General features: G+C 44.6%; 4 protein-coding genes and 1 long non-coding RNA gene across 8 annotated transcripts; 3 read left to right on the top strand and 2 right to left on the bottom strand.

Annotated features, from left to right (window-relative positions):
- Positions 3531-7452, bottom strand: LOC8068985 (30S ribosomal protein S1 homolog A). Of its 3 annotated transcripts, XM_021446894.1 has the most exons (9): positions 7269-7452; positions 6525-7235; positions 5888-5962; positions 5744-5815; positions 5506-5586; positions 5143-5240; positions 4315-4437; positions 4129-4177; positions 3531-3982 (listed from the first exon to the last, which is right to left on the bottom strand). In XM_021446894.1, the coding sequence occupies exons 1-9, from the start codon at positions 7365-7367 to the stop codon at positions 3782-3784; spliced, it is 1509 nt and encodes a 502-aa protein (XP_021302569.1). In that variant the 5' UTR covers positions 7368-7452; the 3' UTR covers positions 3531-3781. The 3 variants fall into 3 exon arrangements, with proteins under 3 accessions (XP_021302569.1, XP_021302567.1, XP_021302568.1); XM_021446892.1 differs by having other exon boundaries at positions 6525-7452; XM_021446893.1 differs by having other exon boundaries at positions 5888-5953; positions 6525-7452.
- LOC8068984 lies at positions 9167-11860 on the top strand. The gene is made up of 2 exons (XM_002441398.2): positions 9167-9404; positions 11469-11860. Exons 1-2 carry the CDS (start codon positions 9282-9284, stop codon positions 11586-11588), a joined length of 243 nt encoding a protein of 80 aa, XP_002441443.1. The 5' UTR covers positions 9167-9281; the 3' UTR covers positions 11589-11860.
- LOC8068983 (UDP-glycosyltransferase 92A1) lies at positions 12612-14266 on the top strand. Its single transcript, XM_002441397.2, has one exon. It carries the CDS (start codon positions 12677-12679, stop codon positions 14099-14101), a length of 1425 nt encoding a protein of 474 aa, XP_002441442.1. The 5' UTR covers positions 12612-12676; the 3' UTR covers positions 14102-14266.
- On the top strand, positions 14533-17741 carry LOC8068982 (histone deacetylase HDT2). Its single transcript, XM_002441396.2, has 9 exons — positions 14533-14673; positions 15797-15867; positions 16034-16248; positions 16375-16433; positions 16559-16749; positions 16831-16896; positions 16988-17081; positions 17189-17318; positions 17412-17741. The coding sequence occupies exons 1-9, from the start codon at positions 14661-14663 to the stop codon at positions 17470-17472; spliced, it is 900 nt and encodes a 299-aa protein (XP_002441441.1). The 5' UTR covers positions 14533-14660; the 3' UTR covers positions 17473-17741.
- On the bottom strand, positions 18589-20525 carry LOC110430228. 2 transcript variants are annotated; one of them, XR_002447553.1, is made up of 2 exons: positions 19506-20525; positions 18589-18876 (listed from the first exon to the last, which is right to left on the bottom strand). It is a non-coding gene; the product is annotated as an uncharacterized LOC110430228 (long non-coding RNA). The 2 variants fall into 2 exon arrangements; XR_002447554.1 differs by having other exon boundaries at positions 18589-18866; positions 19506-20521.

Genomic DNA, 21725 nt, shown 5'->3' with positions numbered 1-21725 from the left:
CATGCACAAAATGCAAGTTGCAAGCATGTCCTTCCGTTCCCGGCCGGGCCGGCCCGGCGCGCAGGTGTGAGAGAGAGAGAGAGTTCCTATTCCAATTTCCAACCGGACCTGCTAGCTTGGGATCGCGTTCGCTCGCCTGGAGCTTTCTCCATGAAATCGACGAGGACGACGTTCAGGCTCAGGCGGTGCACCCTTGAAACAGCCATTGTCTGTACCCGGCCGGAGAATCACGTATACAGTACAAAAGAGGGTCAATAATATAACAATTAACACACGTAAAGTGGCCCGGCATGAAAGGAAAGCCGGACGCGGGACGTACGCCGTGGGCTAAAAGGGTGTGCAATACTGCAATGTGTGCGTTTTCGGAGCTGCATGTGCTGTGTCCTCACTCGATGGATCCGTATAAATGTGTCCTGACTAGATGCAAAAACACACTTTTTATTTTGAGCAGACACGGATACACTCAAAATGATTTTCGTCATCAGCTGTTATACAATCCACGGTGAACGTGCCACGCTCGGGCCGGTGACAGTACAGCCGCCGCCAACGAGACGCGTCTCGCCGCAACTTTCCCTAGCTACCACTGCCAACGCCGCAGCGCATAGGGACCTTCTCCTTCTCTTGTCCCACAGTGCATTTACTCGGGACAAGAAGAGGAAGAGACCCATCTTTTTTCTATAGTTTTATATCTAATTATTTAAGGTTTAGTTCAAATAAATTTTTTAGTGAAATCAGATGATTTTCGATCAGGTATTATTTCAAACGATAACTTCAGTGATTCGATGTGATCACCATTGTAGATATCGATTTTTATTGGCAGGTGACTAACTAACTTGTGGCCTTTAGGGCACTCACAATGTAAGACTCTATCACAGAGTCCAAGACACTTAATTATATATTATTTATGGTATTTTGCTGATGTGGCAGCATATTTATTGAAGAAATAGGTAGAAAAAATAAGACTCCAAGTCTTATTTAGACTCTAAGTCCACATTGTTCAAGGTAATAAATTATTTCAGACTCTATGATAAAGTCTGCATTGTGAGTGCCCTTATCTACAAAGGGAGGAGTATTTCAAGGCGCTCCCAATCAGTGAGCCTAGACAGAATAAACCGAAGACCAACTAAGGCCTTGTTTAGTTCATCCAAAAAACAAAAAACTTTTCAAGATTCATCGTCACATTGAATCTTGCGGCACATGCATGGAGCATTAAATATAGATAAAAATAAAAACTAATTACACAGTTTGACTGTAAATCGCGAGATGAATCTTTTGAGCATAGTTACTCCATGATTGAATAATGTTTATCAAATAAAAACAAAAATACTACAGTATAGTTACTCCATGATTGAATAATGTTTATCAAATAAAAACAAAAATACTACAGTATGCTAGTTCAGGGAACTAAACAAGGCCTAAACTAACTGGGACCGGGACCAAAGAGATCGAGTTCAAAGTTTTCGGTCACTAGTTTAGTCCTGGCTCCATACTACCTGAACTTTTTACGGTTAGTTCGGCCGTGGACAACCGAACATTTGAATTTTATTGACATAATATATACTTTAGACTATTATTTGATATAATAGTCTAAAGTATATATTATGTCAACCCCTAAAGTTCCAACCGAACATTCTAGTGGGTTTATATCAACTATCACTCTTATCACTTCGTTTGATCTATATTTTGTATTGTTATTTTTACTTTTAAATAGAAAAAATGCTTTATAATATTTAGTAGTTGTTTTGTTTAGTCCGATTAATTCGGTCATGACTATGACTGAACCGAACTAATCGCGACCGAACTTGCTCGGTCCCGAGTTTCGAAACTAATTGACCGATCTCCATTTTCGATGATCAAACTATCGAAATGACCAAAGAGGCGATCAGTTCGGTTCGGTTCGATCAGACCAAATGCCCAGGCCTACCAACAAGGACAACCACTTCGAGTCATCGATCTTCTCGTCAATAGTCGTGAAGAGGAAATCAAGGTTCAGATATTCTTTTACATGTAATTTGAGCATATATTGTCCTGAGTTTTAATATAATCCCCTTCACTCGAAAAAAATCAACAGCCATCCTAGCCGTATGCATGCAGTACATTTTATGATGACACTTAGTCTCTGTATCCGTCCATACGGGCAACCAAACGAAAGTCTTTACAGGTTTATTGCACCAACAGATCAGAACCAACCAAACACTTTTATTCACCTTTTTTTTGAAAGTACAAAAGACATTCACCTGAAACAAACAAATGTTTCTGCATTCCTATTATTCTCGGTCTGTACCCGTAGTACCACCCCGACGGGCCTGTACAAAAGATAAATTAAGATTATATAAAGTAAATTAAATCTTATTATGACATAATATCATAAATAATTAATATTTTAGTATTTATTTTAACACATTCGTATTACATGAGTTATACTCATGCGGATAACAAAAAAACGTCTCTTCCAAACCAGACTATCTACATGCAAGCAACCAAACATAAGAGCATGCATGTGCTTAGCCTGGCTAAGATGAGCCAGGCCCATGGATACGGACCAGGCTACACATATACGAGCAACCAAACATGCCCTTACTTGCGCTTGCCGATTTTGTGAGTGAACTGAAAGCTGCTGCGTCGACCCATCGTGCATTGCTAGTTTACTGTGGTACTACGGCTCTAAAGCCAGGCATCGTCCTACAACAACCCAAGAGTTAGGGACTCGCTTTCGGCTTTTCAAAGGCAAACCACAAAGAATTGAGTGGTTGCATGATGGCTTTGTTCGACTCGATCTCTGCGTGTATGAAGTGGTTGGAACTTTAGGGGTTTCCCGATGAAGAAGGCACACTTATCCAATCAATCATCATATCTTCTTCTCCTAAACAATGCGTCAATGCATGGTGTACTTTGTGTGCAGCGAAGTGATGCCACCCATCTATATATTGAGAAATTGAGAGAGGGAGATACAAATGCCTCGCTTTCGGCTTTTCATAGGCAGTTTTCTGATACTCGTCTTCTTGGGCACAACACAAATGCTTTTCCTCCTGCGAGTTGAGCCGTCATTTTCGCCCCACGGCCAGCATCGAATAGTATAGTGGGGGTGCAACGATGCGATGCAGGCGCGGACGCCAGTCTCTATCGACACGGTCGATGGCCTGGGTGGTTGTGCACTGTACGTTAGCATTTAGCAATACATGGCACGTTCGTTTCAACCTGAAAACGTACATATGACGAGACCGTTCAGAAGTCATCTGATGAATGCTGCTGTGCTGGTGGTGGGTGACAATCTAGGACTCAAAACGCTACCGCGCTAGTAGCATTCGATGGTGAACAGTGCGCGTCGGACGCTTGGACACGGTGCATTCGGATCCGGCCGCGTTCGTCCTCATCTCCTGGACACACAGTGCACTCCAAGGTCCGCGGCAGTTGGTCACCGATCAGTAGTGACAAACATCACACGATTTGTCACACGATTGTGGTCAAAGGATCCCGTGAAAACAGTGTGGCCGAAGGGCGGAAAACATGCCAAAAAAAAAAACTGTGGGTTACCTCATTTTCTTTTCTTTTCTTTTTCTTAAAAAAACAGTGTGGGTTATTGTAGAGCATTGCTGCAAACAGCAGGTCGGTGGGCCTAATTAGCTCGGAACAGCCGCGTGTCTGGACCGAAATGAGAACTGGGCCCCAAGTAGCCTCGCAGACCTCCCGGGCGCAGGCGGTACACAATCGTAAGCATGGAAAACGAATAGGAAACGAATATTGAATTGACCAAAATTTCTATAGAGTTCATGTACGACGATCACGATTCGGCGCCAGATTTGGGGTTTGGTACGTCGCCAGACTTGCTGAATTTCAGCCACTTCCAGTTAGCATAGGACAGGGCTTCGTCGTCGAAGGGGACAGCATCGTCGCAGGAGTCCTCCGCGGCGATGGATCTAGGTGGCTTTGCAATTTGCTCCCGGTATCTTTGGGCCATCTCTTCAGCCTCAGAAAACACCTTCTGTATAGGCAGAAACAATGAAAAAAAAGCAAGAGATCCTGAGCACCGAAATGAGCATATACAAGTATATACAACTGAAAATGGTGTGTATGTTTTTTTCAGCGCAAGATAAAATGGTCAGTTTTGGAGACCCGAAGTTTTATCACCTCTTTGTTAGTGAGAAGCAATCCTGGTTCGCTCTCGAGTTCCTTTGTGCTGCACAAAGCCAAATAGATGTTATCAAGGGCACCACAAAATCATCGAAGAGAAGATGACCTTTTCCAGTACAAATCTTATGGGCTATAGCAGTAGTTCCTACGAGCTACACTTACTGCAAGTTTGCTATGCTATACCTGAGGGCAATTCTGTCTGGAGTTGATTTTATGACAAGAGCTTTCACCGTGTCGCCGACTTTCAGCACATCAGCCACAGATCTCAGCTCACCATTTGTCATGTTCGAGATATGCAGTAAACCACTGCAAAGCATTACATGCTCGTAAAATTCAGATACAAAACGTTTCATTTGTAGAACACAACAAAAAGCAGCAAAATAGCTCATGATCCAGGTACTGGAAGAAGTTTATCAAAAGAATTGGCAGTTTTAAGGTGTCAAACAGATAGACACGTTCAGGAGATCACAACTAACTCAAATTAGCAAGTTTCACTTATTAACAGCATTGATGCATGGAAAGATGACGCCTGTATCAACTCTTGGCAAAGCAGAGTGCAATTGCCCTCTGAACCTAAGCCAGGTGATTCACAAAGCAGAGATCCTTGTTAACTTGGTGTATCTTGACATTTTGTAATGAAAGGCATTAATTTCAAGATTGATTGGTAAATCTCATGTCAACTTTCATGCCTTTGTTCAAATAAGCCAGTCCAAAATGCTACTTGCACTATCCAAATTATTCTTACTTGTAAATAGTTTTGTATATCTAAAGGAGTAAACCATACAAAAACATGCACAAGTAAGAATAATTTGGACATGTGCATAGATTGACCTAGACCATCCTATAGCAGAATATGACCAAAAAGGAAATTTTAGCATCACTGGTGATAAATATTGGAAGTGTAAGGAATGGGGTGCATCGGTGCAACAGTTCTGAAAGTACATTCAGGTTGAGCCAAACAAGAAGAAAAATGGCATCTGTAAAACACAGGCTAGGGTCTTGAGATGTTACCCTCTGTTAGTCTCACCAATCCTAATTTGTGCACCATATGGAAACAACTTGCGTACTGTACCTTGCAAGAGAGTTCCTTCTCTAAGGTATGCCACCGCCTAAACAAGATTTTTTTCAAGGAAAACCCATCACTCATACAAGTTAAAGTTTGAAAAACGTATTGCAAAAGCTATACAGATGCTTTGGAATTAGAGAGTACTTCGTAAACAGCTGTTAAGCTGAAGAGTTTTTTGTGCTCAGATGTAACCAGATAAGTTGTTTAAACAAATATGTACTTCAAACAGATATGGTGCAAGAAAAGCATAAAGTTATGCGGTGTAGGATTCAAATAACAGGCAGCAGAGACCAATGTAGCTAACTCACCCATGCTTCTTTTTCACTAATTATCAATTCGTTATTCCCTTGATCAATCCTTGTAATACATACGCGCATTTCTTGACCAACCTGTGTGTGAAAAAAAAGTTTCAGTTCTCGAATCACATTACTATACTTGCAAGTTCAGAAGGCGACTTTGAAACAACCAATCTTGATATACCAAGTATGGAACAGCATCAAGCCATACAAGCTTTACTTTATAGAATGCACATCATGCATAACTTACTTTATTCTTTAGGTCAGTGAAATTTCTTGGTCTAGTCATCATCTCAGGCTTGGGAAGGAATGCCCGAAGGCCCTGAGAAGGGAAATGCGCTTTAGCCATACAATTACAAAACTGAACCAAGTATTGTAGGGCATATACTCGTACCTCAATTCTAGACAGCAAGCCACTAGCATTCCACTCATAAATTTTGACCTTGATGGGTACATTTAGCTGTTTTATCTGAACATTAGTGTGTACAGAAACAATCAAATATATATGTGAAAAGAATTAACATACACAAGGCAGTCATTGATCTATGAGATCAAACTTTCTCATAGAGCAGTAGAAATGCAGAGTTAATAACAATTATGCCTATTATTGTCATCAAAGCAAGCCATAGTGAAAGCAAAACTGTTTGCATACAAAACATTTAGCAGACAGTTATTACTTTTTCTACACACTTCAACACCCCATATATTTGATCAATACCATCCTCGGAACCTGATATACAAATTTGTCTAAGATATATCAACAACCCACTATGCTTTAACACCTTGAGCTTTAAGCCTTTGAGAACAGGAAATTAGTGCATTGGAGTTATAATACTATCTGATAAAAACAAGATGGTCAACTGGTAGTAGTAGTTTCTAATAATCTAGCTCTACTCACTCCTTGAATATAGCAGTTGGTTTGAACTAGTAGTTTCTAATAGTCCAGCTCTACTTGGGCAGTGCATCAAATTATTAATAAGAGATCGTTCCAAGGATTTCCAACAACAAAAGAAAGGAGTGGCATAGAGGACCTGCCTCGCTCTGTGCCACGCGACGCGCCGGAACAGCCTGCGCGCGGACAGCAGCGGCCGCCCGCCAAGTGTTCGACCGAGGACCTCAGCGAACACGATCGTACCGGCGCGCAGCACCCGCGCACCTTTCGCCTTCCCATTCCTCCCAACCGTCGCCTCCTCGTCGCCCTCTCCTGCGCTGACCTGCCTGATCACGACGCCTACCCGCCCTTCCGCCGCGAACTCCGTCGCACGCTCGGACGCGACGTCGCACGCCAGGAACCCGAACTCCTCCCCGGGCACCGGCGCCGACTCCTTGGCCAGCATCAGCGCAAGTTCGCCACCGGAGCCGATGTCGACGTCGAGCGTCCTCCCGTCGCTCCGGACCACGACGCCGGCGACGAAGTCCCCGGGCTTGGGGTCGTAGTAACTAACCCCACGCCCGCCAGCGGTGGACATTGCATCTCTCCTCGACGCCTCCTCCGGCACCTCGCCATCCGCGCGTGCCTCTCCCGCGATGCCCGCGCCCGCGTCGGGGTCGGTGCTCTTCACCTGGAAGAACTTAAGGAAAGGCGCGAGGGCTTCTTCTGTTGATAGCAACGGAGCAGGCTCGGGCTCCTCCTCGGCCTCGTTATCCTCTGCGACGGTGGGTGACGGCTTCTCGAGGAGGTGGAGCTCGTCGCTCCCGCTCCCGCTCCCGCCGGCGGAGGTGGGGGAGGGCGAGGCGTGGAGCGGCGGCTGGGATACAACTCTCCGCGAGAAGAGGAAGTGGCTCGCTGTGGGGGCCTTGTGGTGCTTTGCTTGGCGTCTTCGCGGTGAGATGGACGCGGCGGGGAGGAGGGAGACGAGGGAGTGCGGCGGCATGGCGAGCGGGGTAGCGAACTTGTGAGCGGACGGCCGTCGCGCAGTTATCTCATCCCCTCTCGTCGAAGAGCCCACGACGCAGATGATATATATTTCCGGTTTTTAGGCGTGCCAGGAGTCCGCGACCGTTGGTCACGTACTTGCGTGGATTTAACGTAGAGTCTCCAGTACTAACCACACTGTCGAAATATATACTCCATATTTTATTATAGATTTAATAAAACTATTTTGACACTATACATGTTGGTCACGTTCATGTATTTTTTTTATGAAGGCATCGACACTGATAAAATTTAAATTAGAGCAAAACCTGTGTTGCTATTAACAGTATATGTTTTTTTATTTGCCATGTGAAGTCCATTTCTTAGAGTTCGACACTTAAGCACTTTTGATATTCTTGTAAAAAAACACTTTTGATACCTTTTTGTTCTATAAAAAGATTGAAACAAAACTTAATATTTTCTTTTGCCAAATTGCATGAAATTTGTGTTCGTTGACACTTCAATTGCAGAACGACAATAATATGTTTCAAGTCAGGGTAAAAAAAAAGGCTTTTACAATTGTTTTAAATAGCAAAAGTTTTTTTTGTCATCCCAAGTTCAGGTTGAGTCATCAAACTCTAAAACCATGCATCTTTGCGATCAAACTATTAAAATTGGACAATTTTAGCTCTCAGCTGATTTCCAAGGTAATTCTCTCTCATATATATATATATATTGGTATGTTAATTGTGCTGCGGCAGCTAGGCTACCTGTTGTGACCCATTCAACTATAGTATACCTTCGCTAGAAACCAAACAGCACCAACCACTTCGCTTAAAGTCAGCCAAACGGTCCAAAAAATATGATTAAATCTCTAAAATCTTATAACTAATCCATTTTAATTGAAAACTATGAAACCAACAACAAATGATTCTCTAACACAATCTATATTTTGTTGCTTTACTTAGAGTCATGTGTATCCTATTTTCTTCTGCTAGTGTTTTCTTGTTAGTAATCATGGAACTTTTTTTGTGCTTTGCTAAATGTTGATTGTTTGAATTGCATGATATTTGAGCTGTTGTCTTATCTGAAATCTATTACATAGTCAAGTGATCAGTAAAAGCATTAGCCATACAAAATACCTAAATAAAGATCTATAAGCCTGTTCGGCTACACAAAAAAGTTGTTGTTGCAGGCTACAGTTTGCAACTATAGTGTCTATCGTGTCAGAAATTATAGGTACATGCGCAACATGTAGTAGCATTTTTTCAGATGGATAAGCTTTATATATAGTAGAGCATGACATTTGTGCCTATTGTGTCACCTTGAGATCTCTTAGTCTCATATAGCACAAAGTAATAACACCATCGATTGCGATTGTGAGCACTAACACACTAAAAATAAAATAAATAAGAGCCAAATAACTTTAGAGCCCCAATAGATAAACTATATATTTAGATTACTACTTCCATGTTTTAAAATATTTATTTATAAATTTATAGATAATTAATCATGTGTATACTATTTTAAATAAAGACACATATAAGCAAGACCACATTTGAAAACTAGAAGTTTATTTGGATTTTAGGCAAACACATTTCAGTTTGGAATTTGATGACCTAAATTGAATTCAGACAAAATAGAACTCTCTCTTTTTCTTACAAGTTACAAAATGGTCCGCCTGAATTTTTGGCCGAACACAATTGGTTTTTGCCCCTTACGACACGCTGATCTCAACGGTTGAATGAACACACTACACTGACATAAGGGACCCAGCAGCAGGGCCCCTCCCTGGCTTCTAGGTCGAGGCGGGTCCACCTCCTGCAGCAGGCACAAGCACACCAAAGCCTTCGCATTCGCATCCCCCCCAGCGGCGGAAGGAAGGGAGCCGAACGAGCAAGCCACCGGGGAAGGTTGCTAGGGCCGGAGCAGTATGGGGTTCATGCTGCGGGTCAGGCTGGCCTCCTTCTTCGCCGGCGCGGCGGCCGCCGCCGCGAGCGGGGGCTACTTCCTCTACAAGGACTACAAGCTCGCCAGCGACTCCATGGCCCTCAAGGTACGCACTCCGCCCCTCTTTCTCATCGTTTCGTCTCAGATCTTAGATTATTGCGCGCGTATCGCTATTGGTGCCTCGGTGATGATGGTTCTCCAGCAGTAATTTCTGAAGAGCATCGGCATGTTGCGTGCGGGATGGGGGATCCGGGGTAAACCCTCACGAGACGGCGTGCCCTCGAGCTTTAGCGCAGGCCATCATGCCACGCTTGTCTTGTTTGATGATCCGATGACGGTCCTATGGTTTGGTTTTACTAAGAATGCTAGTGTTGATAGATTGATGCAAGGTTGGGGTAGCATTTCTATCTAGATCATGTGCTTAAAATATCATTGGGAAGGGGATTGACATAAATGTTTTGTTTAGATGTTGGATGCTTGCATGTAGGGCCTGAGCTGTATTGTTTTCTGGCTATTTGGGGATTTACGAGGTTTCCATGGAAACCTTTCAGTTTCAATTCAATAGATGCTTATATTTATTTGTTTGATTTTTGTTCTGTACAATATCTACCGAATTGAACACTATGATTGCAGTTCCAACACTACATTATATGATGTGGCATGCCAAATTGAAGTTTTTTTCTTATCAGTTCCCTACTCAGTTGCTCAATCATTTTCTGTTAAGCGTGTCTTCTTATGTACCATTCCGGGAATCTGGCATACATTTCTCATATTGCTAACTCTGCAATTGGCTTCTAAATAGCTTACAAACAGAGCCAACAAACTATTCCTGATCAAATTTCCAAGTAGTATATGTATGTGGCTCGGGCTTTTTACCAGTGGTTTGCTGCAACTTGAGATTCTGCAAAATAGAAATGACTAAGTATGTTTGGAAGCAGTGTGTTTGCAGTCCCTTGTAGACACATTGATGGTCACACAAGTTATTCTGATTTTAAGATATTATTCAATTTTAAAACTCAATAGTCTTATTGGATTATAGTTGAATTAAAACAGGTTTTCTACATGTAACTTGAGCATAGGGGATTAGGCATAGACTCAGGCATTGGTATTCATCAGAGCAACACAGTTATGGTGCTCAGTTTCATCCATCTTACCCTTTTTCTAATGCTGAAATCCTGATATATTCAGTAAGCATTCATGGCAATGTGGTAACTCAGAAATGAGTGGAGTTATGTAGAGAAAAACCTGGTAATTTTTTTGTCGACTTTTTGTTTATGTGGCTCAAAACCAGATACATTCAGCAAGCATTTGTGATTTGTGGCTTTGCGATAACTAGAAATTATTGGAGTCACGTAGAGAAAACCCGGGAGCTTTTTTTGGACTTTCTGTTTTTGAGGCTCAAAACCAGATGCATTCAGTAAGAATCGACAAAAAATTGTAATAGCTCATAAATTTACTAAATTTGTGTACAGAAGACCTGGGAAATTGTTCAATTTTGTGCAAATAGATGAATGATGTATAGCTATAGTTTTGCACAGTCATTTTCTCTTTGTCAGTTATGTTTTGGCGTTGCATGAATCTCTCAAGATGACAATTCTTGCTTGAGCTGTAAGATAGGTTTGTACATATGTAGTTCAGAATCCTGCTCCAGTTGCAAAGAGGGGAAAAGAAAAATTAAATATTTTATTTTAATGAGTTCCCCTTTTTTGCAATTTTCTTATTTTCAATTCCATCCATTTTTTATAGAATAATATTTTAATTCTATATCTATATTTTTTTCTATATCTATAAAAAATAGTATTCTATAAAAATCTTTATTTTGTAAACTAAAAAATAGAGGGAGAGAGGGAGGGAGTCCAGTTGCAGAGGGAGGGAGGGAGGGAGGGAGGGAGGGGGAGGGAGCTATTGTTAATCTTTTCTCATTACACAAGTCTATCAAACTCACCAGATTGGAAGGGAGGGAGGGTGGGAGCTATTGTTAACTTTTTCACATTACACATCTATCAAACTCACCAATTCTTGTCTTAGCTGTGATATTAAGTTTTCTATATCAATATTGTATCCGTTCTCACAGTAAAAACTTTCAGCTTATGTTAAATTGCTCTCCGCACTGCATGATTCTCTCTGTGTTGAAGGCAAAGCATCTGACTTTTATAATGCATATCCTCAGGTGAAAGGTGTCCAAGATTCTATAGACACTCGCTACAAGGCCCTTGAAAAGAGACTCGCTGCTTTGGAAGGTCAGCAAAGCACTGGGGCTGCACCGGATGTGGATACACCATCTGATTAGTCTGTTCACTACGAGGCTTGGACACCTATGATTTACGGCTGTTTTCGTCATCCTCACTTGTCTTCTCCTTTGAAATCAAGAGGCCTGACTGACAACAAAATAAGCTAGAATACTTCTTTTGTACTGCAAATGTCTGAGGCTGAGATTTTCCCGTACATTCTGCCTGTGTTTCATGCCATAAAAGCACATGATCAGAACTCTGATTGCTCAGGCATACTTAGCGTGGACCCAACCCAATTTGAGACAACGTTGCAATGATTTTTGCCGCACCATCCGTGTCTCAGTTTTACTGCTCTTGTCCATGTAAGGCCTTGTTTAGTTTACCCGAAATCCAAAAAGTTTTCAAGATTCCTCGTCATATCGAATCTTGCGGCATATGCATGAAGCATTAAATATAGACGAAAACAAAAATTAATTACACAGTTTGGCTGTAAATCGCGAGGCGAATCTTTTAATCTTAGTTAGTTCATAATTGGACAATATTTGTCAAATAAAAACGAAAATGCTACAGTAGCGAAATCCGAAATTTTTTCGGAACTAAACAAGGCCTAAGGCAATGGCCCAAATGGGTAAACATACTACGTTTTCTTTATGCGGTGGCTAGGTATGGTATGCTACTCCCTCCACCTGTAAATAAATTAATTAGTTGTCTTAAACTTCGTATAGATATTTTAAAACAGTTGGAGTTGTGCAGACAAAGCAGAAGGCGAAACAGTTGAAGGTCGCACAAGGAACTGATCATTGGTTTTTTAAGCCTTGTTTAGTTCCAATTTTTTTTGAAAAAACGACATTGTAGCACTTTCGTTTTTATTTGACAAATATTATTCAATCATAGAGTAACTAGGCTTAAAAGATTCGTCTCGCAATTTATAGGCAAACTGTATAATTAGTTTTTATTTTTATTTATATTTAATGTTTCATGCATGTGCCGTAAGATTTGATGTGACGGAGAATCTTGAAAAGTTTTTTATTTTATGGTGAACTAACAAACATGTATCGTGATCATTGATGGACGACCATGTCCTACTACTACTACTCAAAAAGCTACAGCCCACCACGCTGATGAGCCAAGCTAGCTGCTCCCCAATATGGCCGCCAAGCACGTCGTGCTGTTCCCGTTCCCCGGTCAGGGCCACCTCTCCGCGTTCATGTCCCTCGCCGACCTCCTACACGGCATTCTCCCCGACGCCGCCATCACGCTCGTCTCCACCCCGCGCAACGTTGCCGCGCTCCGGACTACCGCACGGTCCAACTCGTCGTTCCTCGTCTTCCACGCGCTGCCCTTCACCCCGGCGGACCACGGCTTGCCACCGGACTGCGAGTCCTCCGACGCCGTACAGCCCGGCGCCATCGCGGGCCTCCTCGTGGCGTTCGAGTCGCTCGAGGCCGCGTTCGACGACTACCTCTCCGCCGCCGTCGCCGGTGGCCACGACGTCTGCGTCGTTTCCGACCCGTTCACGGCGTGGACGGTGACCGCGGCCCGGCGCCGCGGCTGCGCGCACGCCTTCTTCGCCTCCTGCGGCGCGTACGGCAGCGCCGTCGTGCACTCGCTCTGGAGCCACCTGCCCGTCCGCCCTGATCCGGCCACGGGCCGCGTCCACCTGCCCGAGTACCCCGAGGTCGTGATCCACCGCTCGCAGCTCTCCAAGATCGCGTCCGCCCCGCCCGCCGTCGCCATCCGCGCCGCCGGATTCTACGGCCGGCAGATCCCTCTGGGCTACGAGACGGGTGCCGTGCTCGTCAACACCGTGGAGGAGTTCGAGCCCACCGGTCTCGACATGCTGCGGCGCACCCTCAAGATCCCGGTCTGGCCCATCGGCCCTCTCGTGCGCGCCACCAACCTTCCAGTCTCGCCGGAGGCCGATGCCGCCGTCGTGAGCTTCCTGGACTGCCACCCGCCGTCGTCGGTGCTGTACATCTCATTCGGCTCTCAGAACTCAATACTAGCAGAGCACATGGCGGAGCTGGCACTGGCGTTAGAGTCAACCGGCCGGCCGTTCGTCTGGGTTGTCAGGCCGCCGGACGGACACAACATCAAGGGCGAGTTCCGGGCCGACCAGTGGCTGCCGGACGGGTTCGAGGAGAGGGCGCGCACGACCAACAGAGGACTGCTGGCACGAGGGTGGGCACCGCAGGTGAGGATCCTGGCGCACGCGTCGACGGGCGCGTTCCTGAGCCACTGCGGGTGGAACTCGGTGCTGGAGAGCGTGACGCACGGCGTGCCGATCATCGGCTGGCCGCTCGCCGGCGAGCAGTTCTACAATGCCAAGATGCTTACAGAGGAATGGGGCGTGTGCGTGGAAGTGGCGAGGGGGAACATGGAGGACACTGTGGTGAACAGTGCTGCGGTCGCCGACGTTGTGGAGACGGTGATGGGTCAGACGGCGAAGGCCGCGGAGATGCGGCGGCGGGTGAGGGAGATCAAGAAGGCGGTGGAGGGGTCCTGGAACGAGGGAGGCGGGTCGTCGAGGAAGGCGATGGAGGATTTCTTGCGGGCGATGAATCTCCGGTGAAGCGAACAACTTCGTGTAGTGTACTGCTCGATCTTTACCTGAATCTTGTGCGCCATTGCAAATGGTGCTATGTTAATCATTCCTCGTAGATGCCATTGCAAATGATGTACGTATGAAGGATTTAAATTCTGCTAAAATTAATCATTCCTGGTAGATCTTTTTTTTTGTTCGCTGCTCCAATTCCCCGTTCCCTGCTCGTCTCTATTGTTCGTGAGTCGTGAGAGCTGGATTTCTTCTGTCCCGCACGGTCATTACACGGGTCATCAGAGATGCCAATAGCCCAATACCAAATTGCCACAAGCCCAATGTTGTGTGAGTGGGGTTCTGGCCCATTTAGACTACCATCCCTAAATCTCTGTCTTATAGATTTTTTTTTAAAAAAAGGGCGGCCAGGATGGTGTGGAGTCTAGATCGGACGGCAAAGCTGTGGTCTCCGCCTTTTAAAAGACTGGCCGACTCCACAGCCATTCCCCTCCGTCTCTTTCCAGCACTGTCCTTCCCTTACCGGCGGCTTAAACCCTAGTTCCCATTCCCCGTCGCCGCCTCAGCGCCGCCGCCGATGGAGTTCTGGGGTGACCTCCTTTCTCTCTCTCGCAAACTCAATTCAGGCTTTGTTTCTCGCAAACTCAATTCGCTGCGATACTTGTGCTTTGTTTGTTTTGTTTTGTTTTGCGATACATTTATTTGATTTGTGGATGTTCGCGTGGGTCGCTGACTCGCGAGGAATCCGAGACCTCCGACGTCAAAGAAGAACACCTACGAGATGCCACAGATGAAGCCGAGCGCTGTGGGTAGCAGGCATGCGAGCGACTTCGCGATGGTGGTAGTGCAGTTGTCGGTAGGGCGGAAGCCGATGGCAGGCCTGCGCCGGGCGATTCTTTCTTTGTTGACCCGTATCAAACCGTTCCAACCCGTCTTGTTTATAAACCCAAAAATCCGCCTCAACACACAATTTAGTTGAACCCATTTTCACCCATCCCCACACATTCCATCACCGAACCTGCCCAAAAACCCCATCAGGCCTTAGCAGTCTAGTTTTAGGGCTCTGTTTTAGGTCCCTGGGAATCATGGGTACTAATTGATCTGTTGCTCTTTCTCTCTCACACACACAAAAAGTATTTGATTCGTTACTACTTACTACTGGCATTATGGGGTGCTGCTGCTTTCTTTCCTTTTCTAGTTTATATCTTGTTATATTTATTAATGTGTGATTATTATGTGATGTGATTCTTTTGTTCTACTATTGGTAGCAAGAAAAAGTAGACTGAATGGGAAAAGTTGGATTGTTTGTTTAGGGTCTTATTATAGTACATAACGCCATTTAATTTGGATGTTTGTTCTTTTGCTACCTTTGTTAAACAGCGTCAGATCATTCTTTATCATTCTTAATGTAGCTTACCTCAGATTGCTCCGTGATTCTTTTGTTCACCACCAGTAGCAATGTAGCATTGTCTTTATGCCCAGTATGACAGGATAAAGTAGATTAAATGAATATAACATTGTCTTTTATGCCCAGTATGACAGGAAAAAGTAGATTAAATGGTTGAAATTATACATGAATGTGTTGGTCTTGATATAGGACGTGATGCCCCTGAATTTGTTGTTTTGCCCATTGCGGGATGTTTGTTCTTTTGCTACCATTGTAAAACAGCATCAGATTTGTATTCTTAATGTAACCGAGTGCTTGTTTTACAGGTCTTGAGGTCAAGCCTGGATCCACTGTTAAGTGTGAGCCTGGACATGGCTTTATCCTGCACCTTTCGCAGGTAGATTTGTTGCTATGTCTATGTGTACACTTTCCTCGTTGGATTTGCACTATGTGTAGACTTACTTTCCTCTGTTGGATTTGTGCTATGTGTACATTTCTTACTTTCCTCTTTTCTCTTTCCTCTGGGGTTTGCTTTGTGTACTTACTTGGATTTAATCTGGCAGGCTGCTCTCGGGGAATCAAAGAAAAGTGACAATGCCTTGATGTACGTCAAAGTCGACGATCAGAAGCTTGCCATTGGAACCCTCTCTATTGACAAGTTTCCGCAAGTACAATTCGATTTGGTTTTCGATAAAGAGTTTGAGCTGTCGCACACATCAAAAACTACCAGTGTGTTCTTCTCTGGTTACAAGGTTGAGCAGCCAATGGAGGAAGACGAATATCCTTTTTGGTGTTGAATTATTTTTAGCATTGAATTAGTTCTATTTTTATCTTCAGTAGGAGTGATCAAAACATTTTTTTGTGGAGTATTTGCTTCCTTGACCTTCTTTTCGCCTTCCTCCACAATGGATCTTGATTCTGAAGATGAGGAGGAGCTGGACGTTCCTGTAATCAAGGAAAATGGTATATATATCTTCTCTGTTTCTTTTTTTCTGCTGGTGTTGGTGTTTTTTTCCCTGGTGGTGTTTTTTTCCCTGGTGGTGGTATTGGGGGTTGTTTGGATTATGAACACATCTGCTTGTCTCTAGGCAAAGCTGATGGGAAGGAGCAGAAAAGTCAAGAGAAGGCAGTTGCCGCAGCTTCAAAATCAAGTCTTGTTTCTAAGAAAAGCAAGGATGATGATGATTCTGATGAGGATGAGACTGATGATTCTGATTCTGATGATACCGATGATTCTGATGAGGGTGAGGGATTATCTCCTGAAGAAGGCGATGACGATGTGAGTGGAAGGATGGAGAAATGGTTTGTCTGCATGTTAGGGTTGTTCCATATTGATAAGCTTTTGATTTTCCTGTTTTAGGATTCAAGTGATGAGGATGATACAAGTGACGATGAGGAGGAAGAAACTCCAACTCCTAAGAAGAAGGTATGTGCTTCATGGATTTACTCCTGCTCCTGTTGTAAATTCACTAATCTGTTGTTATTAGATGATATCAATGTGTACTTTTTTTTTTCAGCCAGAGGCAGGCAAGAAGAGACCTGCTGAAAATTCCCTGACTCCTCTTTCTGATAAGAAAGCTAAGGTTGCCACACCGTCAGCCCAGAAGACAGGTGTGTAGTCAGAGTTAGGCCTTTCTGCCATGGAACTGTTGGCTATGCTAGAGTTGGGTCTTTCTGCCATCGAACTGTTGCTATGAAGACATGTATTCCTTGTGCAGGTGGCAAGAAGGGCGCCGTCCATGTGGCAACTCCACACCCAGCAAAAGGCAAGACCCCTGCAAACAATGATAAATCAAAGGAGAAGTCTCCAAAATCTGGTGGCTCGGTCCCTTGCAAATCTTGCACCAAGTAAGTCGACTCAGTTTATTTGGTGAGCCTATTTGGTTATTTGGTGAAAAATCACGGTATTGATCCTTTTCCTCTGTTGGTTGTTCTGTCCAGGACTTTCAACAGTGAGATGGCACTTCAGGCTCACTCGAAGGCGAAGCATGGTGCCAAGTGAGTCGCAGGTACAACTGAGTCTTCGAAGGCGAAGCATGGGAGGTTTAAGTGAGTCTGGAAAAAATGTCGGTGGAAGTAGGCCTGGCCTTGTTTTGTTTAGAGACTAGTGGCTATGTGATTGTGGTAGATGCAGCAAAACAAGGCTGTGGTGTGTGAACTTTAATATTCTGGGTTGCCCAGCTGGTAGTATTTGGATTTGTGTTGTGCTGCGAATTGATCGTTTTTTCGCCTTGGTGATATAGTAGCATGGTCCTTTGTCGCATTGGCTCAGCATTCTATTTCTTGGAAACTGTCGTGCTTTTCTGTTTTTGTTTGAACCCTTGGTTATGCACCCTCGCCAGGACTATGAGCACAAGTCCAGTCCAGCAAAGCAAATCAAGCACCTTGCTCATGCAGGCTACCCAAAACCCACAAGGTCCTGTTTGGATACAAAGTATTTTTTTTTGGAGTTTTAGAAAAATACCATGGTTGTATGAAATACTTTGATTTAGAATGTCACAAAGTGTTTGGGTGCAAGAAACCTTGTGGTTTTCAATACTATGGTATTGCTGAATCTGTAGTCTTTTTGGATTTTTAACCGCTCTAGACCTCAATTTTTTAAACAACAATTTTTGCACATCAATGGTTTTAGAACTACAGTTTCTTGATACTACGGTTTATTTATACTATAATATCCACTTGATACTACGGTTTCTTTATACTATAACATCCAAACGGTTTCTTAATAGGCGTAAATGTTTCTCTGGCTTGCAAACTAAACTTTCGAACTTAAAGCAACTGGACAAGCACCAAACTTTCATACTAAAAGCAACTGGTCAAGTTCACTTTGATTGTGCATCCATTCATCGTCCTCAGCATCATCAGCACCATCCGAGGTGCATTCAGCCTCAGGCTAGGACCAACAGTTAGCACAAATAACAACGATAGAAGAAACAGCAGACATCAGACTTGATAGCCTCACAGGCGCCCAGTTTACTTCCATACAAATACCTTTCATCTGTATTGGATCATAAATAATCATTTGAGAAGTCCCAGGACGAATATTCTTCAGCAGATTGTAGCAACAACCTCGCACTCACACTAAATCCTGCAGCACCTTTGTCTAAGCCAGAGACAGTAAAAACACTCATCAATTTCCCTATTTAGCATGCTACCGCTATTTAGCATAGCTGATTTGTCAACCTTGTTAACAATGTTTTTCGCAAGCCACTGCTGCGATAATAAAATTAAGAAAGCGTAAGCGAGGCTTTCCCCATGGAACCTTCTTTGTGGATTGAACTCAGGGTATGCTCCCACCATTCTCCAAGGGCTGCGAAGTTTGCTGCTTGTTGAGCTCACTGGCAAATCTCAACGATGAATAACACTCTCTGAACCTTGGATGCCTATGGTTGTTACCTGTAACATGCTATATGATACTCAATAAGGATCTCAACAATGTCACAAATCAGCTGCATAGACGTGGATAAAAATGAAGGCAACGTTTGTCACAATGCGACAGCTGACAGATATTGAAATGCTGTTAGCTGGCTGGATAGATAGGCCATTGTCGTGTAATCTGTTCCTCTCATGCTTTCACGTGCTGCGACATGACTACATGAGTGATGTAGATCTACTTGTCCAAGCTAAGACATGACGACTGCGCACAGAATTCACAGGAAGGAATTGCAGTCTATATAGAGGCTTCGGCTGAAACTGAAAACAAGTCAAGTTGGAATAATTTCTACTAATAACCACAGTTTGGAAACTCATCGACCATAGTTCATGTAGAAAAATTTGTAGAAAAATGCCTGCAATAATACCCCACAAGCCACAACATATACTAAGCAGGAGATAACGATGGTGACACTCAACTACATATACAATAAATCTGTCCATTGTGATTCTGCGTTGGTGTAAATAATGGATTGTAAAGGGACCTATATGTAAGAAGTGAGAATAAGAAATAGAGTGCCTCTGTTCTGGAAGGAACTAGACAGAGAGCTTTCCCCCAAATTGCAACATGGTATCGAGAGCCGAGGTTAGGGTTTCGCGTACCAGCGGAGGTGGTGCGGTCGTTTGAGTGTGTAGTCGCGAGCTGGAGACGGAGCAGGTTGGCGCGGGCCGGCGACGTTGTGCTGAGGTGGACGCGGCCGCGCGGGCCGGTGCGGTCACGCGGAGGTGACGCGGGCGTGCAGGAGGCGCGTCCTGCGGCGACTCACAAGGGCGGCAGCTTCCCTGTGTAGGCGACGCGTGTGCTGCGTGGCCATCGGCAGCAGCAGCCAGCAGGGCGCAGCTGTGCAGGGAGCAGAGCCGGCGGCGCGTGCGGGCCAGGGCCAGTGGCGCGTGCGGGCGTGCGCGTCGTCACCGGCAGCAACGGCCAGCAGGGCGCATCCGCGCAGGGAGCAGAGCCGGCGGCGCGTGCGGGCGTGCGCGTGCTGCACGGCGTGAGGAGCAGCGCTTGCGGTCTCCAGAGAGAAAAAGGTAGTTGCTGTTGCAAAAAAAAAAAGAAAAAAAAAGAAAAAAAAAGAAAAGGAGATTGGTGGGCTGCTCTGTGAGTAAAAGTGGAGGCATTTGCCACTCGTACGTATTGAGGTGATTTGGACTTGCTTGTGGTGAAGCTGATTTGGGGAGTAAGATGGATACAGGAAAAGAGTTAGGGAAGCCAGGAGATGGTGAGGGTAATAGTGGAGGTGATCCGCTAGTTACTAAGGCTGAGTTGAAAGAGGAGATAAAGTTGATGATTCAGGGACTCGTAGAGATGAATTTGATTGGTCCTAGAGAGGTACGTGGACTTAAATTGGAACTCATTCCAAATGATGTGAAGTTGGAGGGAAGTAGGAACTATTTGAGCTGGTCTAGAAGAGTGCAAGTGATATTAGGAGGAAAAGGGGTAGAGAATTATTTGAAGGAGGATTGTGTTGAGCCGGCTAACAAGCTTAGCTCTGAATGGAGAGTTTGGCATACAACAAACTCTACCATAGTGGCATGGTTACTGGCATCCATGTCACCATCGGTTAGTAAAGTGGTGGAAGCTATGCACACTGCAGCACAAATTTGGAAAACCTTGAGTAACAGGTACTCCAAGCTGGGGAATGTGATGGTGATGATGGAGATTCAGAATAAGGCCGATGCCGTGAAACAGGGAGGACGATCAGTGGAGCAATATGCTAGTGAGTTGCAGTACTTATGGGGAGAGCTGAATCACTATGCTCCACTCAATATGAGAGATCCACAGGATGCCCGTGATGTTCAGAAGTGGGTAGAGGACAGGAGGGTGACTCATTTTCTAAAGAACTTGGATCCAGAGTTTGAGAGTAGGAGGGCTGCTTTCTGTCATCAAGATAGTTTACCTACTATGGAGGAGGCTGTATCAGCCATGGTTATTGAGGAGAGTAGGCTTCGGATGATGAGTGGTGACCATCCTGTGAAGTCAGCCTACTCCAGTATGGCAGAGAGATTGTGTTACAACTGTGGAGAGAAGGGACATATGAGCTACAATTGTCCTCTCCCAAAAACCTATGGGGGTAGGAGTGGAACTCGAGGAGGTCGTGGTGGTGCTCGTGGCGACCAAGGAGGTCGTGGTGGTCGAGGTGGAGGACGTGCAGGAGGACGTGGCAGAGGCCGTGGTGTTCCTCAAGCCAATGCAGCCATTGAGGGTTCTGCCACAGAGAGTGGTCCTCAAGTTAATGTTGAGATTCAGTCCCTCACCTTAACTGGAGAACAAGTCAAGCAGTGGGAACAATGGCAGAAGCTTAAGGCATCTGAAGCGTCCAGTACTACTCCAGTTGGTTCTGTGATTGACACCACCAGTCACTTTGGTAACTTTGCCAACTATGCCCACTTGGGCAAAGGTACTCAGGCACAGGCACTTGCATCCACATGTAGGCATGACATAGAATGGGTCATTGATTCAGGAGCTTCCAAGCATGTCACAGGCATATCTAGCTCTTTTAAAACATATACCCCACATTCCTATTCTGAGACTATTCAAACTGCTGATGGTACCTCTCAACCCATTCATGGTGTAGGATCTATAGAGTGCACTCCATCTCTTCATTTATCTTCTGTTTTGCATGTCCCTTCCTTCCCAGTCAATCTACTCTCTGTTGGCTCTCTTATTGACTAGTTCAAATGCATTGTTATATTTGATGAAAATTTTTGTATCCTTCAGAAGAAGAGGACCGGGAAAGTGATTGGGACTGGAGTCAGGCGTAATGGGTTGTGGTTCATCAACCAAGAACAGTCAGCATTGGCAGCAGATACTGGAGCACAGGA

The sequence above is a fragment of the Sorghum bicolor genome, chromosome 9, assembly GCF_000003195.3.
Source record: "Sorghum bicolor cultivar BTx623 chromosome 9, Sorghum_bicolor_NCBIv3, whole genome shotgun sequence".
Classification (NCBI taxonomy): domain Eukaryota; kingdom Viridiplantae; phylum Streptophyta; class Magnoliopsida; order Poales; family Poaceae; genus Sorghum; species Sorghum bicolor.
The sequence above is the reverse complement of the archived record's forward strand: the minus strand, read 5'-3'. Positions and strand labels throughout refer to the sequence as shown.

What these genes read in the sequence shown, in the direction of transcription:
- LOC8068982 (XM_002441396.2), top strand. An exon ending in CTCCAACTCCTAAGAAGAAG is followed by an intron (nt 16,897 to 16,987) that starts GTATGTGCTTCA and finishes TTTTTTTTTCAG; the next exon opens with CCAGAGGCAGGCAAGAAGAG. An exon ending in CCTTGCAAATCTTGCACCAA is followed by an intron (nt 17,319 to 17,411) that starts GTAAGTCGACTC and finishes TGTTCTGTCCAG; the next exon opens with GACTTTCAACAGTGAGATGG.
- LOC8068984 (XM_002441398.2), top strand. Translation starts at nt 9,282, where the DNA reads ATGGGGTTCATGCTGCGGGTCAGGCTGGCCTCCTTCTTCGCCGGCGCG. An exon ending in GCGACTCCATGGCCCTCAAG is followed by an intron (nt 9,405 to 11,468) that starts GTACGCACTCCG and finishes GCATATCCTCAG; the next exon opens with GTGAAAGGTGTCCAAGATTC.
- LOC8068983 (XM_002441397.2), top strand. Translation starts at nt 12,677, where the DNA reads ATGGCCGCCAAGCACGTCGTGCTGTTCCCGTTCCCCGGTCAGGGCCAC.
- LOC8068985 (XM_021446892.1), bottom strand. Translation starts at nt 7,367, where the DNA reads ATGCCGCCGCACTCCCTCGTCTCCCTCCTCCCCGCCGCGTCCATCTCA. An exon ending in ATTGGTGAGACTAACAGAGG is followed by an intron (nt 4,438 to 5,142) that starts GTAACATCTCAA and finishes AATGCTTTGCAG; the next exon opens with TGGTTTACTGCATATCTCGA. An exon ending in CCAGACAGAATTGCCCTCAG is followed by an intron (nt 4,178 to 4,314) that starts GTATAGCATAGC and finishes GGCTTTGTGCAG; the next exon opens with CACAAAGGAACTCGAGAGCG.